The following is a 19,882-nucleotide window of genomic DNA, read 5'->3' as shown; positions in this document are numbered from 1 at the left end:
ATGTTGTAAACACCTGGACAAGGTAAAGGTGGTACATGTTGTAAACACCTGGACAAGGTAAAGGTGATACATGTTGTAAACACCTGGGCAAGGTAAAGGTGATACAAGGTAAAGGTGATACATGTTGTAAACACCTGGACACGGTAAAGGTGATACAAGGTAAAGGTGATACATGTTGTAAACACCTGGACAAGGTAATGGTGATACAAGGTAAAGGTGATACATGTTGTAAACACCTGGACAAGGTAAAGGTGATACAAGGTAAAGGTGATACATGTTGTAAACACCTGGACAAGGTAAAGGTGATACATGTTGTAAACACCTGGACAAGGTAAAGGTGATACATGTTGTAAACACCTGGGCAAGGTAAAGGTGATACAAGGTAAAGGTGATACATGTTGTAAACACCTGGACAAGGTAAAGGTGATACAAGGTAAAGGTGATACATGTTGTAAACACCTGGACAATGTAAAGGTGATACAAGGTAAAGGTGATACATGTTGTAAACACCTGGACAAGGTAAAGGTGATACATGTTGTAAACACCTGGACAATGTAAAGGTGATACAAGGTAAAGGTGATACATGTTGTAAACACCTGGACAAGGTAAAGGTGATACATGTTGTAAACACCTGGACAAGGTAAAGGTGATACATGTTGTAAACACCTGGACAATGTAAAGGTGATACATGTTGTAAACACCTGGACAAGGTAAAGGTGATACATGTTGTAAACACCTGGACAAGGTAAAGGTGATATGTGTTGTAAACACCTGGACAAGGTAAAGGTGATACAAGGTAAAGGTGATACATGTTGTAAACACCTGGACAAGGTAAAGGTGATACATGTTGTAAACACCTGGACAAGGTAAAGGTGATATGTGTTGTAAACACCTGGACAAGGTAAAGGTGATACATGTTGTAAACACCTGGACAAGGTAAAGGTGATACATGTTGTAAACACCTGGACAATGTAAAGGTGATACATGTTGTAAACACCTGGACAAGGTAAAGGTGATACATGTTGTAAACACCTGGACAATGTAAAGGTGATACATGTTGTAAACACCTGGGCAAGGTAAAGGTGATACAAGGTAAAGGTGATACATGTTGTAAACACCTGGACAAGGTAAAGGTGATACAAGGTAAAGGTGATACATGTTGTAAACACCTGGACAAGGTAAAGGTGATATGTGTTGTATACCACACCATCATGTTCATGGTAAAACCACTGATACATTCAACTACTCCTTCAGAATAAAAATAAACCAGATGATACTGAACAACATGATCAGATGTGACATTTGAACCAAAACGTTGACATAAAGTGCATTCGGAAAGTATTCAGACCCCTTCACCTTTTCAACATTTTGTTATACGTTACTGCCAGTGGCGATCCATTAATCAGGGCAGGTGGGGCGGAGCACCACATTTTTGGGGGGTTGCCTGTTTTGCATGTTATTTTGGCATTAATAAGTGTCACATATCAGTTGGCAAACAATGTAAAAAATATTATTCATTGAGTTAATAAAGCTGCATACAAACATGGTTTCTTTTTGTTTTCTTGAGCAAGCCGTCTCCAAAATGCAGGTGTTTCAGACTAGCTCGGTGCTTTCTGTGTTGGTGGGGCAAGCCAGCAGAAAATATGGAGCAGTGCGCCGTGATTGGCTCAGTGTTCTGTCAGTCATGGGGAAACTACGCCACTGCGAAGTCTGAAGGGAGACCTTAGAAAATTCTAGCCCTAGGGTGCTGAGATGGAATTACATAGGAAGTGCCCATCCAAGAAGACTGAAGGTCATTGGCCACAGATAAAATTATGTCAATTCACATTATATGTACAGTAGTTTTGATTGGACTGATCATGTCAACATCATACTTACAAAATCTTAGCTAGCAGTCAACATCATGAATCAAGTTGACAATCTACTGGAAAGTCCTTTTCAATTCTTGTCAAACGAAAATAAATAATGAAGAGAAATGATAGATAAAACGCATCGGTGCTCATCGGCCATTGGACATTAACATTACACAACAAGTTGGAAATCGCAAATTCAACAATGAGAGGTTTGGGAGGAGGCGAGCACAACACAACCAGGTGAGTCCAAAAATATTTAGTATGCGCTGCATAAATGATGTAATATGCCAGGGACATTTCTCTACAACAGGCTGTAGGCTACATGTGCACCACCAAGTCAGAACAGTAAGCGAAATTAAGAGGGGATAACAGACCAAATTATTAGCGTGTGGCAGATGGCCTACGAACAGCTTTTACACAACATACACTGATTATTACTTTCTTAGCTATAGTACACATACATTGGCTTACAAAACTATTCACCCCCCTTGGCATTTTTCCTATTTTGTTGCCTTACAAACTGTAATTTAAATCTATTTTTATTTGGATTTCATGTAATGGACATATACAAAATTGGTGAAGTGAAATTTAAAATATTTCTACAAAATAAAAAAATGAAAAGTGGTGTGTGCATATGTATTCACCCCCTTTGCTATGATGCCCCTAAATTACCTTCAGAAGTCACATAATCAGTTTAATAAAGTCCACCTGTGTGCAATCTAAGTGTCACATGATCTGTCACATGATCTCAGTATATATACACCTGTTCTGAAAGGCCCCAGAGTCTGCAACACCACTAAGCAAGGGGCACCACCAAGCAAGCGGCACCATGAAGACCAATGAGCATTCTCAACATGTCAGGGACAGAGTTGTGGAGAATTACAGATCAGGGTTGGGTTACAAAAAAATATCTGGAACTTTGAACAGCCCACGGAGCACCATTACATCCATTATTTAAAAAGCGGAAAGAATACGGTATCACAACAAACCTGCCAAAACTCACGGACCAGGCAAGGAGAGCATTAATCAGGGAGGCAACAAAGAGACCAAAGATAACCCTGAAGGAGCTGCAAAGCTCCACAGTGGAGATTGGAGTATCTGTCCATAGGACCACTTTAAGCCGTACACTCCACAGAGTTGGGCATTACGGAAGAGTGGCCAGAAAAAACGTTTGGTGTTCGCCAAAAGGCATGTGGGAGACTCCCCAAACATGTGGAAAAGGGTACTCTGGTCAGATGAGACTAAAATTGAGCTATTTGGCCATCCAGGAAAACGCTATACTGTATCTGGTGCAAACCCAACACCTCTCATCACCCCGAGAAGACCATCCCCAGACAATCCCCATGTTTTTCATTGGCAGGGACTGGGAAACTGGTCAGAATTGAAGGAATGATGGATGGTGCTAAAAACACAGAAATTCTTGAGGGAAACCTGTTTCAGTCTTTAAGAGATTTGAGACTGGGACGGAGGTTCACCTTCCAGCAGGACAATGACCCTAAGCATTCTGCTAAAGCAACACTTGAGTGGTTTAAGGGGAAACATTTAAATGTCTTGGAATGCCAGAGTCAAAACCCAGACTTCAATCCAGTTGAGAATCTGTGGTATGACTTAATGACTGCTGTACACCAGCGAAACCCTTCCAACTTGAAGGATCTTGAGGAATGAGCAAAAATCCAAGTGGCTAGATGTGCTTTTGTTGCAAAAGGTGGCTCTACAAAGTATTGACTTTGGGGAGGATGAATAGTTATGCATGCTCAAGTTTTCTTGTTTGTTTCACCCCAAAAATATATTTTGCATCTTCAAAGTGATAGGCATGTTGTGTAAATCAAATGATACAAACCCCCCTAAAATCTTTTGGAATTCCAGGTTGTAAGGCAACAAAATAGGAAAAATGCCAAGGGGGGTGAATACTTTCTCAAGCCACTGTATATATACTGTAGCTAAGAAAGTAATACTAAGTGTATATTGTGTAAAAGCTGTTCGTAGGCCATCTGCCTCACGCTAATAATTTGGTCTGTTATCCCCTCTTAATTTCACCTACTGTTCTGACTTGGTGGTGCACATGCTGATGTAGCCTATAGCCTGTTGTAGAGAAATGTAATCATCTAATATTGTAAGAGCTTTCATTGTCTGCTTATATGCCCCTTTATTTATCCTACGGTTCTGAACTTGGTGTACAGAGAGAACACTGTACAGGGAGAACACTGTGCAGAGAAAACACTGTGCAGAGAAAACACTGTACAGGGAGAACACTGTGCAGGGAGAACTCTGTACAGGGAGAACACTGTGCAGAGAAAACACTGTGCAGAGAAAACACTGTGCAGAGAAAACACTGTACAGAGAAAACACTGTGCAGAGAAAACACTGTGCAGAGAAAACACTGTACAGGGAGAACACTGTGCAGAGAAAACACTGTGCAGAGAAAACACTGTGCAGAGAAAACACTGTGCAGGGAGAACTCTGTACAGGGAGAACACTGTGCAGAGAAAACACTGTGCAGAGAAAACACTGTGCAGAGAAAACACTGTACAGAGAAAACACTGTGCAGGGAGAACACTGTACAGAGAAAACACTGTGCAGAAAGAACACTGTACAGAGAAAACACTGTGCAGAGAGAACACTGTACAGTGAAAACACTGTGCAGAGAGAACACTGTACAGGGAGAACTCTGTACAGGGAGAACTCTGTACAGGGAGAACACTGTACAGGGAGAACTCTGTACAGGGAGAACACTGTACAGGGAGAACACTGTACAGGGAGAACACTGTACAGAGAGAACACTGTACAGGGAGAACTCTGTACAGGGAGAAGTCTATACAGGGAGAATTCTGTAGCTGTACATTTCAAAAGTGCTTAACAAATTGTTATATTGACTATGTCCGTCCTAGCTCGCTCATTAATGTCTTAATCCAAATGACGGATTGCCTCTTATCCACTTGTCATCCCCTTATGCCATAGTTTGTACATCTCAGTTGTCAGTAGAAACCACAAGTCAGCCATATCAGATACATTTAAAAAAAAGAAGTAAATGAGTGAAAACAGGTTTCTAAAAAAATATATATAAATACTTTATTTACATCAGTATTCAGACCCTTTTGCTATGAGACTCGAAATTGACCTCAGGTGCATCCTGTTTCCATTGATTATCTTTGAGATGTTTCTATAACTTGATTGGAGTCCACCTGTGGTAAATTCAATTGATTGGACGCGATCCACACACCTGTCTATATAAAGGTCCAACAGTTGACAGTGCATTATAGAGCAAAAACCAAGCCATGAGGTCGAAGGAATTCTCAGAGACAGGATTGTGCCGAGGCACAGATCATCGGGAGGGTACCAAAAAATGTCTGCAGCATTGAAGGTCCCCAAGAACACAGTGGCCTCCATCATTCTGACAGAGCTCCAGAGTTCATCTGTGGAGATGGGATAACCTTCCAGAAGGACAATCATCCCTGCAGCACTCCACCAATCAGGCCTTTATGGTAGAGTGGCCAGACCGAAGCCACTCTTCAGTAAAAGGAACATGACAGCCCGCTGGGAGTTTGCCAAAAGGCACCTAAAGGACAAGATTCTCTGGCCTGATGAAACCAAGAATGAACTCTTGTTCTGAATGCCAAGCGCCACCTCTGGAGGAAACCAGACACCACAACTTGCATCTTCATCTTCTGCACATTCTACCATTCCAGTGTTTAATTGCTATATTGTAATTATTTCACCACTATGGCCTATTTATTGCCTTACCTCTCTTATCCTTCCTCATTTGCACATGCTGTATATAGACTTTTCTACTGTATTATTGATTGTATGTTTGTTTATTCCATGTGTAACTCTGTTGTTGTATGTGTCGAACTGCTTTGCTTTATCTTGGGCAGGTCGCAGTTGCAAATATGAACTTGTTCTCAACTAGCCTACCTGGTTAAATAAAGGTGAAATAAATAAAATAATGCCAAGTGTCACGTCTGGAGGAAACATGGCACCATCCCTACGGTGAAGCATGGTGGTGACAGCATAATGCTGTGGGGATGTTTTTCAGCGGAAGAGACTGGGAGACTAGTCAGGATCAAAGGGAAAGATGAACGGAGTAAAGTACAGAGAGTGTTGTGGAATGATCAGAATTAGTTGGGTAACATAGATAAGATGTGTTATTTTCATGATATGCTTATGAGTTATTTCTTATAAGAATGTATTTTGTTGTACTATAGTGGTGGCCATTGGCAGTTATCTGTTCTATGTCAGGACTGAGTTGCATGGGCCACAAAGAGGGGAGAGGTCAAGGGGTCATCATGTGTAAACATATCTTTTCGGTGTGGCAGTGACTCCCTACTTTTCTCATGGGGGGAAAGGAGGGTGACAGTGTCTGGAATCATTCTATGCTCCCTCTTTGTTGACCTGTAGGGTCACTCTCCTCTCCGTGAGTTTGTCCAGGATTGGTTGTATTTAGAATTGGTTCTATCTAAATGACAATTTGATATATATCATAGGGTGGGGGTAATGTCTTGGCACCATTTTGTACCAAGGACGAGATAAGAGCTTTGTTTAGGAGACCAAACTGAACGATAATTTATAGCCCACTCTGTCTGACTAGGGGATATTCTCTCTGAAGTAAGGTTTTTTCTTTGTAAGTTCCTAAGACCTGTGTTTTGTCATGTCGTCTAGGAGGGGGTGGATCTTTGCTATAAGGACCACAGACTGTGGCGAATATTCACCTTCCAGCAGGACAACACCCCTACGCACACAGCCAAGACAATGCAGGAGTGGCTTCGGACAAGTCTCTGAATGTCCTTGGGTGGCCCAGCCAGAGCCCGGACTTGAACCGGATCTGGAGAGACCTGAAAATTGTTCTGCAGCGATGCTCCCCATCCAACCTGAAAGAGCTTAAAATGATCTGCAGAGAAGAATGGGAGAAATTCCCCAAATACAGGTGAGCCAAGCTTGTAGCATCATATCCAAGAAGACTCAAGCCTGTAATCACTGCCAAAGGTGCTTCAACAAAGTACTGACTAAAGGGTCTGAATACTTATGTAAATATAATATTTCAGGTTTTTCATTTTTAATACATTTGCAAAAAAAAATCAAAAAATCAATTTTTGCTTTGTCATTATGGGATATCGTGTGTATATTGATGAGGAAAAAACAAACAATTTAATCATTTTTAGAATAAGGCTGTAACGTAACAAAATGTGGAATAAGTCAAGAGGTCTGAATACTTTCTGAAGAATGCCCAGATGACAGCTGGTAGGAGTGAGCTTCTGTCCTAACATCTCCTTTCCACACAACACTTAAGCCCCGTTTATACCTGGTGCCTTTTGTCCTGATTGTGTCCACATTCTGCTAGTGCCCACATTTGAAGACAGGTGTTGACGATTCCAAGACGCATTGTGATCTGATTGTGAACAGATCTTCCTGACCTCCTCCAAAGGTAGTCAGGAACACTTTGTGTCTGGATATCAAGCAAGTGTAAATAGATCTGGATGTTCAAACAATTGAAATCATCATTTATACCGGCCTGTTAAATCATTGATAGGTAGCACCATTGATTTATGTCATTAGTAATTTTCTTAAAATACATAAATTAATATTATTTTGAAAGAATATCTGTCAAATAAATTGCAAACTACTTTTACACAGCAGCCCAGTTCTGATATTTTTTCCACTAATTGGTCTTTTGCCCAATCACATCAGATCTTTTTCAGATCTGATTTGTCAAAATACCAATTAGTCAAAAAAAGATCTGAATTGGTTTGGCTGTGTAAACACAGCTATTTTAATACATGTAGACTTAGCAAACTTTGATTAGATAGTAATTGAATCATATTTATCAGATCACTAAACTCACATGTTAGTGCAACGTGTAAACGCGGCTTAAAACAGGTACAAATATAATGGTTCATTTATCTATAGCTCTGTCGGATGCAGCCCTCTGCTGCCACACAGTGGCCAAGTTATGAAAGGTATACACGTAAAACATGACTATTGGGAAGTGGTCTATTCATTCCCTGGAAAAACAGAACTGTTTTTTTTTGTTTCTATATATATAAAAAAGATTTTATTGCATAACCACAGGTTGATTATGTTTATACAGACTACATATCTTTATTTGAATGTTACCATCATTAATATTGCTGTTTTTCTTTCTTTCTAGATTTATCTCTGTGTAATACATAAACATATTTTTTTGACATTTATATAATCTCAAACAATGGAGGCTGGTGGGAGGAGCTGTAGGAGGATGTGCTCATTGTAAAGGCTTGAATGGAATAAATGTAACGGTATCAAACATATGCAAACCAAATGTTTGACTCTGTTCCATTTATTCCATTCCAGACATTAAAATGAGCCTGTCCTTCTATAGCTCCTTCCACCAGCCTCCATTGATCGCAAAACCACAGGTCTCCAAACCACCAGTGCTGGTTATAGACGCTCTCTCTTAGCCCAAGTACATCCCCTTTACCAGGTTGAAAAATATATGACAGAAACATTTACAATATTAAAACTATGACTAATATACATACACATTACGATTAGATGCTGGTGTCAGGGACCATAATGGCTTATAACAATAATAGACTAATGTACCAATGGGCCAGAATGTTCCTCTGCAATCACATATAAATATATTTAGATATCTGAGACAGACTTTGAGTGTGAAGAACTACACTACATGGCCAAACATATCTATATATTATAGTAGCCTAAACATGTGGTATTGAGAGTGAAAACATTTCAACAATGAAAAGACCTCTGAAAATGGATATACTTTGACTTGAACACGTTACTGTGTGAAGAACAGTATGTATTTAGGAGTAGCAGTACTGATCAGCTCCATCCTGTCCATAGATCAGCCTCTCCTACTCAGAGACGCTTGATACATGTGTCCCCAGGCCTCAGTGAGTCATGCAGTCCTATGACAATGCAGTGTAAAAGAGATGAAACAGCTCGGTGGTGATTATGGCCATGTGACCTTGTATTTGCATATTTATGACCAAATATTCCCCTCTGCATTCTGATTTGATTAATAGCTGGAATAAATAGAGAATTCAGTATAAATCTGAAAGTAAAATGTGACAGTAGTTCATACACACAGTACACACATTTAAAATCAAGGCCATAGGAAAGGTTGAATTGATTTTAACCTTCATCCTCAAAAGGAAAGGAATACTAAAATAGTAGCTACATGCATATTGATGTAGAGGTAATGGAATATATATTTTAGTATAAATATTTGATCTGTCCTGGTCTGAGTGTGCAGTTCATCATAAAAGGTTGCTTCTCTTCCTCTGCCCTACCTCGTTCACTCCCCTAGTCCATTTCACAGATCTAAGACATCTGACTGGGCCCGTATTCAGTCTAGGATCAGCACCCCCTCCCTGTCTATATAATCCTAATGATTATGATTTAAAAGGGAAAACTGATCCTCGAACAGCCGTCATACTCTTGAGATGCTTTGTGAATATGGGCCCTGGTACAGTAGGTGCCAAGAAAACCAGCCTTCAGATTGGATAAATGCTGGAGATTGCACCATGTTGCTTTCATCCATCCAGTCAGATTGGATAGGAGGTGGACTTTCCAAAATGTTGCATTCATCCATCCAGTCAGATTGGATATGTTTCATCCATCCATCCAGTCAGATTGGATATGTTTCATCCATCCATCCAGTCAGATTGGACAGGAGGTGGACTTTCCACCATGTTGCATTCATCCATCCAGTCAGTCCTGTCAGATCTGTGAAGGCGAGTGAACGTGGGCTGAGGGGGGAAAACAACAACTTTCTGGAATGAAAAGCAATTTTACATGGCCTGGTCAAAGACATTTCAGACCACAACCTTATTATTCATGGACCAAGAAGGCCAGGTGGTTCATGTTCCAAGCCTTTGGGGACAGTTGACACAGAACACCGCCCTATGGACACGTAGAGTGACACAACATACGGTAAATACTGTACATACATACAGTGCCTTTAAATATCCACTGAGTCACATGCAGTGCATACAGACAGACATAGAGACAGACAGACAGTAGACTATACTGTAGCAACATTGTGAGGGAGGGAATGTCAGGTGTAGAATGATGCCTATGTGATTTAAGACTATGGAAGTCAGCTGAGCTAAAGCCTAGGGGTTTGTTCTGGGAGCTAACACGAGTTTGTCCTCAAGTCGCGAACCATCTCTGTTACAGTGTAAACATACATTGGTATAATGTCCACAGGTGAGTGACTATAACATGTAAATATAAGATAGTAGAATAATAATAAAAAATAACTGATTAACACGTTTAGATACAGTTTAAAACATTAAACAGCAGAAGCGCTAGTCAGGTAATGTTTCCCTCCTGAAGTAAACCCAGAACCAAAAGTTCAGTTAAAAATTAGGAATGGCTGAAAGCACCTGATGCATGTTCAATAGATTGCTTTTGATTAGACAATTGATCTTTTAAATAGAAGGTTAAAAAAAAACATTTATTTTAAAGGGGTGGTTAGAAAATCATTCTTAAAGGGGTGGCCTTCTCTGATACAGAAATTAAAGGAAACCCTTTATGCCCACAACATATAAAAGATTGCTTTGTATCATGTCCAGTCTGTTCATCAAGTCCTCTTAGTGTTTTTGATTTGATTAGTCTTTTTTTCCACTGAAAATGACATTTTCCGTGTGCGTCCTTCAGTACTTGCACTCTCTTGTCTGTTTACTGTTCATGATATAAATCAAAACAAACGTCATTAAAATAACAGATAGTTGTCCTTCACAGAGGTGTTTGGGTTCTGGCTGGTCTGTCTTCCTGTTTTTGCTGCAGAGAGAGGAAGTGAGGTCATTTAACTGTAAGGCCCACTCCCCAGGCTCACAGTGTGATTGGCTTACTCCATGCCGTTCCGCAGCATCTGATTGGCCGCGATGAGCATGACGCTGATGATGAAGGCCATGGCAAAGGCGCAGATCAGGCTCTTCCTCACGCATGTCTGTCTGTTCTTCTTCTTAGGGTGGACTGAATAAAAGAAGAGAGGAGAGAAGAGGAGGGGAAGAGGAGGGGAAGAGGAGAGAAGAGGAGAGAAGAGGAGAGAAGAGGAGGGGAAGAGGAGAGAAGAGGAGGGGAAGAGGGAAGAAGAGGAGGGGAAGAGGAGAGGAGAGGAGAAAAATAGAAGTATAACTTAAGTCACTTATTACATTAAATTATGATAATTTCATATTATGCCTCCCCTCCCATTCCCCATGCTGGTAACATCACAAACTGGTCAAATACACTCTCTGCACTGAGTTCCCCCAGAGAAAACATAACTGAAAACCAAAGACTAGAGAGGATGAAGTCTGCTCTCCGCTTTCCTTTTCCAGAGACTTTTTCTTTGGGAAAAAAGAGCCATGTAACTGAAAACATGAACAATAGGTAGTCCCATTGTCTATGTTTGTTACCATCACAAACAACACAGACACCAGCCTGAGGCAGCCCAGACACCAGTCTGGAGCAGACCAGACACCAGCCTGGAGCAGCACAGACACCAGCCTGGAGCAGACCAGACATCAGCCTGGAGCAGACCAGACACCAGCCTGGAGCAGCACAGGCACCAGCCTGGAGCAGACCAGACATCAGCCTGAAGCAGACCAGACACCAGCCTGGAGCAGCACAGACACTAGCCTGGAGTAGCCCAGACACCAGCCTGGAGCAGCCCAGACATCAGCCTGGAGCAGACCAGACATCAGCCTGGAGCAGACCAGACATCAGCCTGAAGCAGACCAGACATCAGCCTGGAGCAGACCAGACATCAGCCTGAAGCAGACCAGACATCAGCCTGGAGCAGCACAGACACTAGCCTGGAGCAGACCAGACATCAGCCTGGAGCAGCCCAGACATCAGCCTGGAGCAGCACAGACATTAGCCTGGAGCAGACCAGACATCAGCCTGGAGCAGCCCAGACATCAGCCTGGAGCAGCACAGACCAGACACACAGAGACAGTAACCCAGACACACAGAGATGTGTCTAATGGAGTCCGACAGACTGAATTCCCAGTCGGAGAAAGAGAAGGAAGAAGAAAGGGTAGGAGGATAGAGACATGAGAGGAAGGGAGAGAGAGAGATAGGAAGGATTGAGGGAGAGGGCAGAAGGAGAGGAAGATAATCTTTGGTTTAGCTTCCAATTTCACTTTTGGTTTCTTCTCTCTCTCCCTTCCCCTCTTCACTCCACTCCTGTTTCTCTTCCATTATCTTCTCTCCCAGACCCTCCTTTTCTCTCCTTCACTGGAATCCCTTCATCTCGCTCCCTACATTTCAACCATTTATCCTATCCAGAGTGACAAGACGAACTACAGTTAAATTCCTTATTCAAGGGCACATCAGCAGATTTCTTACCTAGTTGGATCAGGGATTCGAACCAGCAACCTTTTGGTTACTGGCCCTATTCTTCTCTCTCTCTCTCTCTCTCTCTCTCTCTCTCTCTCTCTCTCTCTCTCTCTCTCTCTCTCTCTCTCTCTCTCTCCTCAAACTTTGTCTGGCCGTGGCAGACTAGCAGTCTTTCTCTCCTTCCTTCTTTCATCATCTCTCACTCTCCTCACTTCCTCTTCTTTCTCTCTGAGAGTTACCTATCTAATAGAACACAGAGGGTTTTCTTTAAATGTGCAAAACTGATAGAGACATACCCCAAGCGACTTACAGCTGTAATCGCAGCAAAAGGTGGCGCTACAAAGTATTAACTTAAGGGGGCTGAATAATTTTGCACGCCCAATTTTTCAGTTTTTGTTTGTTAAAAAAGTTTGAAATATCCAATAAATGTCGTTCCACTTCATGATTGTGTCCCACTTGTTGTTGATTCTTCACAAAAAATACAGTTTTATATCTTTATGTTTGAAGCCTGAAATGTGGCAAAAGGTCGCAAAGTTCAAGGGGGCCCGAATACTTTCGCAAGGCACTGTATATTATGTAGTGTTATGTATATTACGTATATTATGTAGTATTATGTATATTATGTATGTTATTTATATTATGTAGTATTATGTATATTATGTAGTATTATGTATATTATGTAGGATTATGTAGTATTATGTATGTTATTTATATTATGTAGTATTATGTATATTACGTATACTATGTAGTGTTATGTATATTATGTATGTTATGTATATTATGTAGTATTATGTATGTTATTTATATTATGTAGTATTATGTATGTTATTTATATTATGTAGTATTATGTATGTTATTTATATTATGTAGTATTATGTATATTACGTATACTATGTAGTGTTATGTATATTATGTAGTGTTATGTATATTATGTAGTGTTATGTATATTATGTAGAATTATGTAGTATTATGTATATTATGTAGTGTTATGTATATTATGTAGTGTTATGTATATTATGTAGTGTTATGTATATTATGTAGTGTTATGTATATTATGTAGAATTATGTAGTATTATGTATATTATGTAGTGTTATGTATATTATTTAGTATTATGTATATTATGTATATTATGTATATTATGTAGAATTATGTAGTATTATGTATATTATGTAGTGTTATGTATATTATGTAGTGTTATGTATATTATGTAGAATTATGTAGTATTATGTAGGATTATGTAGTGTTATGTATATTATGTATATTATGTAGTGTTATGTATATGATGTATATTATGTAGTGTTATGTATATGATGTATATTATGTATATTATGTAGTGTTATGTATATTATGTATATTATGTAGTGTTATGTATATGATGTATATTATGTAGTGTTATGTATATTATGTATGTTATGTAGTATTATGTATATTATGTATATTATGTATATTATGTAGAATTATGTAGTATTATGTAGGATTATGTAGTGTTATGTATATTATGTAGTGTTATGTATATTATGTATATTATGTAGTGTTATGTATATTATGTATGTTATGTAGTATTATGTATATTATGTATATTATGAAGAATTATGTAGTATTATGTATATTATGTATATTATGTAGTGTTATGTATATTATGTAGTGTTATGTATATTATGTATATTATGTAGTATTATGTATATTATGTATATTATGTAGGATTATGTAGTGTTATGTATATTATGTATATTATGTAGTGTTATGTATATTATGTATATTATGTATATTATGTAGTGTTATGTATATTATGTATGTTATGTAGTATTATGTATATTATGTATATTATGTATATTATGTAGTGTTATGTATATTATGTATGTTATGTAGTGTTATGTATATTATGTATATTATGTATATTATGTAGTATTATGTATATTATGTATGTTATGTAGTATTATGTATATTATGTATATTATGAAGAATTATGTAGTATTATGTATATTATGTATATTATGTATATTATGTAGTGTTATGTATATTATGTAGAATTATGTAGTATTATGTAGGATTATGTAGTGTTATGTATATTATGTATATTATGTAGTGTTATGTATATTATGTATATTATGTATATTATGTAGTGTTATGTATATTATGTATGTTATGTAGTATTATGTATATTATGTATATTATGTATATTATGTAGTGTTATGTATATTATGTAGTGTTATGTATATTATGTATATTATGTAGTGTTATGTATATTATGTATGTTATGTAGTATTATGTATATTATGTATGTTATGTAGTGTTATGTAGTATTATGTATATTATGTATATTATTTATATTATGTAGTATTATGTAGTGTTATGTAGTGTTATGTATATTATGTATATTATGTATATTATATTATTATGTATGTTATGTAGTATTATGTATATTATATTATTATGTATGTTATGTAGTATTATGTATATTATATTATTATGTATGTTATGTAGTATTATGTATATTATGTATATTATGTATGTTATGTAGTATTATGTATATTATGTATGTTATGTAGTATTATGTATATTATGTATATTATGTATGTTATGTAGTATTATGTATATTATGTATATTATTTATATTATGTATATTATGTATATTATGTAGTGTTATGTATATTATGTAGTGTTATGTATATTATGTAGTATTATGTATATTATATTATTATGTATGTTATGTAGTATTATGTATATTATGTATATTATGTATGTTATGTAGTATTATGTATATTATGTATGTTATGTAGTATTATGTATATTATGTATATTATGTATGTTATGTAGTATTATGTATATTATGTAGTATTATGTATATTATGTATATTATTTATATTATGTAGTATTATGTATATTATGTATATTATGTATGTTATGTAGTATTATGTATATTATGTAGTATTATGTATATTATGTATATTATTTATATTATGTATATTATGTATGTTATGTAGTATTATATATATTATGTATATTATTTATATTATGTATATTATGTATGTTATGTAGTATTATGTATATTATGTATATTATTTATATTATGTAGTATTATGTATATTATGTATGTTATTTATATTATGTATATTATGTATATTATGTAGTGTTATGTATATTATATAGTGTTATGTATATTATGTATATTATGTAGTGTTATGTATATTATGTAGTATTATGTATATTATGTATATTATTTATATTATGTAGTATTATGTATATTATGTATGTTATTTATATTATGTATATTATGTAGTGTTATGTATATTATATAGTGTTATGTATATTATGTATATTATGTAGTATTATGTATATTATGTAGTATTATGTATATTATGTATATTATTTATATTATGTAGTATTATGTATATTATGTAGTGTTATGTATATTATGTATGTTATTTATATTATGTAGTATTATGTATATTATATTATGTATTTTATTTGTTGTTCTGTTTCCTGTTTGGACCCCAGGAACAGTAGCGGCTAATCAGGGTTCCCAATAAAAGACTAAATACTAAACTCTTTGTCTCTCTCTCTTCTCTCTCCATTTCTTTCTCTACCATCTCTCTCTTTTAGTATTATCTCTCTCTGTGTCTCTCTCTGTGTGTCTCTCTCTCTCTCTACCCTGCTCTCTGTCACCCCCCACCCCCCGACTCCCTCTCTCACCTCCCTCGTACTCGGGGCAGTTCCCTGTCTCGTTGAGGCTCTCCTCTTCGTTGATGATGATGTTCTCGATGTCCTTCATCGTCAGGTGGTCTCGGAATGCGTGAAACAGAACCTGCTTCAGCTCGTCCAGGGACATCTGCTGGATGTCAAACTGCAGGGGCAAGACACACACACACATATACACACACACACACACACACACACACACACACACACACACACACACACACACACACACACACACACACACACACACACACACACACACACACACACACACACACAGATACACACACAAATCATATCATTTTTTTCCCTTCTCATTTTTGTGTGTGTGTGTGTGTGTTTGTGTATATGTGTGTGTGTATTTGTGTGTGTGTGTGTTAGTGTGCGGGCGTGTGTGTGAAAGTGATTTATGACGCTCTGAGCGGAGCAAGTCTCATTCCAATCTAAAGTCAGTCTGAGGTCTCTGAGGTTTTCATTTCTAAATGTATAATTCATTTGACTTTTTGGAGTGTTCTACTCTGCATCTGCCCCTCCCACCCGCCCTCCCTCCAACCCTACCTCCCTCCCTTCCTAATACGGGAGAGGAGCAGTACGGGAAAGGAGAGAGAGAGAGTAACAGGTATATCTGTGGAGTGATGGAGAGGAGAGTAACAGGTATATCTGTGGAGTGATGGAGAGGAGAGTAACAGGTATATCTGTGGAGTGATGGAGAGGAGAGTAACAGGTATATCTGTGGAGTGATGGAGAGGAGAATAACAGGTATATCTGTGGAGTGATGGAGAGGAGAGTAGCATGTATATCTGTGGAGTGATGGAGAGGAGAGTAGCAGGTATATCTGTGGAGTTATGGAGAGGAGTGTAACAGGTATATCTGTGGAGTGATGGAGAGGAGAGTAGCAGGTATATCTGTGGAGTGATGGAGAGGAGAGTAGCAGGTATATCTGTGGAGTGATGGAGAGGAGAGTAGCAGGTATATCTGTGGAGTGATGGAGAGGAGAGTAACAGGTATATCTGTGTAGTGATGGAGAGGAGAATAACAGGTATATCTGTGGAGTGATGGAGAGGAGAGTAACAGGTATATCTGTGGAGTGATGGAGAGGAGAGTAGTAGGTACACCTGTGGAGTGATGGAGAGGAGAGTAGCAGGTACACCTGTGGAGTGAAGGATGGGCCAGAATATACCTGATAGGATGGGCTCCCACTCCAAGGGACCACACACACACACCGCACCAAATGTTGATCTGCCGTTCATCTGCCGTTTGTTGCCGTACGTTTTAGGGACCACAAGCTGGTGGACGTCTGACTGACGTTATTTTCACATTATTCTACCTGTAGAATTGGTTTGCAGTCGGTTTAAAAGTTACGGCTGGCACTCTGTTCAGAGGTGCTAGGCACTCTCGGCCCGCAAACACTACCAGTGTGTCCGTGGCCTAAAATCTCCCTCTCTCCTTCTATGGCCCATTCCCCAATCCCTAAAACCTCCAAGCCCTATGCCTTATAAAATTAGATGTAATTGGTATAAAGTGATATGGTGAAAATTCGACCTAGCATATCAGAAAACAAGATGGAACTATTACATTATCAATTACATCTATCCAATCCTCTCAGATCTCCACAACTGCATATTAGGGTTTGAGGGTTGATTTGGGCCCAGGTGTCTCTCTACCCAGGTGTTTTATCTTTGTTACTGTTGCCCTGAGGTTTGCTCTTTTGAAGGGTTTAAATCCAGGTCAGTTGCCAGTTTTAAATCAATGTACAAATTAGAAGAGAATGATTCATTGATTGATCGATTAATTAATGGGATGTGTGTATCTATTGTATTCTAGTCTGTCCTATTCTGCCAGCCGGATCAAAGGAAACTGTTTCCTGTCTGTCTCTCTGCTGTTATCACTCTATCCTGTCTGTCTCTCTGCTGTTATCACTCTATCCTGTCTGTCTCTCTGCTGTTATCACTCTATCCTGTCTGTCTCTCTGCTGTTATCACTCTATCCTGTCTGTCTCTCTGCTGTTATCACTCTATCCTGTCTGTCTCTCTGCTGTTATCACTCTATCCTGTCTGTTTCTCTGCTGTTATCACTCTGTCCTGTCTGTCTCTCTGCTGTTATCACTCTGTCCTGTCTGTCTCTCTGCTGTTATCACTCTGTCCTGTCTGTCTCTCTGCTGTTATCACTCTATCCTGTCTGTCTCTCTGCTGTTATCACTCTATCCTGTCTGTCTCTCTGCTGTTATCACTCTATCCTGTCTGTCTCTCTGCTGTTATCACTCTATCAAATATCCTATCTGTCTCTCTGCTGTTATCACTCTATCCTGTCTGTCTCTCTGCTGTTATCACTCTATCCTGTCTGTCTCTCTGCTGTTATCACTTTATCCTGTCTGTCTCTCAGCTGTTATCACTCTATCCTGTCTGTCTCTCTGCTGTTATCACTCTATCCTGTCTGTCTCTCTGCTGTTATCACTCTATCAAATATCCTGTCTGTCTCTCTGCTGTTATCACTCTATCAAATATCCTGTCTGTCTCTCTGCTGTTATCACTCTATCCTGTCTGTCTCTCAGCTGTTATCACTCTATCCTGTCTGTCTCTCTGCTGTTATCACTCTATCCTGTCTGTCTCTCTGCTGTTATCACTTTATCCTGTCTGTCTCTCAGCTGTTATCACTCTATCCTGTCTGTCTCTCTGTTCTACAGTGGTAGAAGATGCTGTATATATTAGAAGACTCTCATAGCCTGCATCTGCATTGCTTTGCTCTGAGGGGTTTTAGGCTGGGTTTCTGTAAAGCACTTTGAGACTGCTGATGTAAAAAGGGCTTTATAAAATACATGTGATTGATTGATAAGACATCCTTATTTAGCGGGGGTGAACGGTTTAAATGAGATATGAAGATAAGGTCAATAATCAGTGAAGATGAAATCAATCATCTCCAATCAATAAGTGACGTCGGGGGTCAAGGGTCATGCAGGGTCAGTCTGAAAAAAACACTCAGCATACAGACTCACTCTACACAGTCTATAAGTAACTGTTGAATACAGTTATACAACACAACACTTCATTCCAACTACAATAAAACACAAAGCTTCCTGTAGTAAACAGTCAGACTCCTGTCATCACCACTATAGATGGCAAGCAAATCAAACAATACTTGGATGTAGCCATCTGTAGGATGTAGCCATCTGTATTGAACAAAAAAATATGAAATACATTCATTAGGTCCTAATCTATGGATTTCACATGACTGGGAATACAGATATACATCTGTTGGTCACAGATACCTTAAAAAAAAAGTTAGGGGGGTGGATCAGAAAACCAGTCAGTATCTGGTGTGACCACCATTTGCCTCATGCAGCATGACACATCTCCTTCACATAGAGTTGATCAGGCTGTTGATTGTGGCCTGTGGAATGTTGTCCCACTCCTCTTCAATGGCTGTGTGAAGTTATTGGATATGGGTGGGAACTCGAACACACTGTCATACACGTCGATCCAGAGCATCCCAAACATGCTCAATGGCTGACATGGTGAGTGTACAGGCCATGGAAGAACTGGGACATTTTCAGGTTCCAGGAATTGTGTACAGATCCTTCCGTAATGGGGCCGTGCATTATCATGCTGAAACATGAGGTGATGGCGGCGGATGAATGGGCCTCAGGATTTTGACACGGTATCTCTGTGCATTCAAATTGCCATAGATTAAAGGCAATTGTGTACTATGTCTGTAGCTTATGCATGCCCATACCATTACCCCACCACCATCATGGGGCACTCTGTTCACAACGTTGACATCAGCAAACCGCTCACCCACACGATGTCATACACTTGTGAGGCCAGTTGGACGTACTGCCCATTTCTCTACAATGCTGGAGGTATTGTATGGTAGAGAAATGAACATTAAATGATTTGGAAACAGCTTCTGTAGACATTCCTGCAGTCAACATGCCAATTGCACGCTCCTTCAAAACTTGAGACATCTGTGGCATTTTAGAGTGGCCTTTCATTGTCCCCAGCACAAGGTG

The 19,882-nt window shown here is 38.6% G+C and overlaps 1 protein-coding gene across 1 annotated transcript in view; it reads right to left on the bottom strand.

The window, feature by feature from the left end:
• Positions 1 to 7,866: 7,866 nt before the first annotated feature.
• Positions 7,867 to 19,882, bottom strand: part of caln2 (calneuron 2) — a 63,109-nt gene continuing 51,093 nt past the window's right edge. Inside the window, exons 5-6 of the mRNA XM_031808692.1 lie at positions 15,871 to 16,021; positions 7,867 to 10,829 (exon numbers count right to left, since the gene is read on the bottom strand). Coding sequence (XP_031664552.1) covers positions 10,702 to 10,829; positions 15,871 to 16,021 — 279 coding nt within the window. The 3' untranslated portion in view covers positions 7,867 to 10,701. The remainder of the gene's footprint in view (positions 10,830 to 15,870; positions 16,022 to 19,882) is intronic.

The sequence above is a fragment of the Oncorhynchus kisutch genome, linkage group LG29 (genome assembly GCF_002021735.2).
Source record: "Oncorhynchus kisutch isolate 150728-3 linkage group LG29, Okis_V2, whole genome shotgun sequence".
Lineage (NCBI taxonomy): Eukaryota > Metazoa > Chordata > Actinopteri > Salmoniformes > Salmonidae > Oncorhynchus > Oncorhynchus kisutch.
The sequence above is the reverse complement of the archived record's forward strand: the minus strand, read 5'-3'. Positions and strand labels throughout refer to the sequence as shown.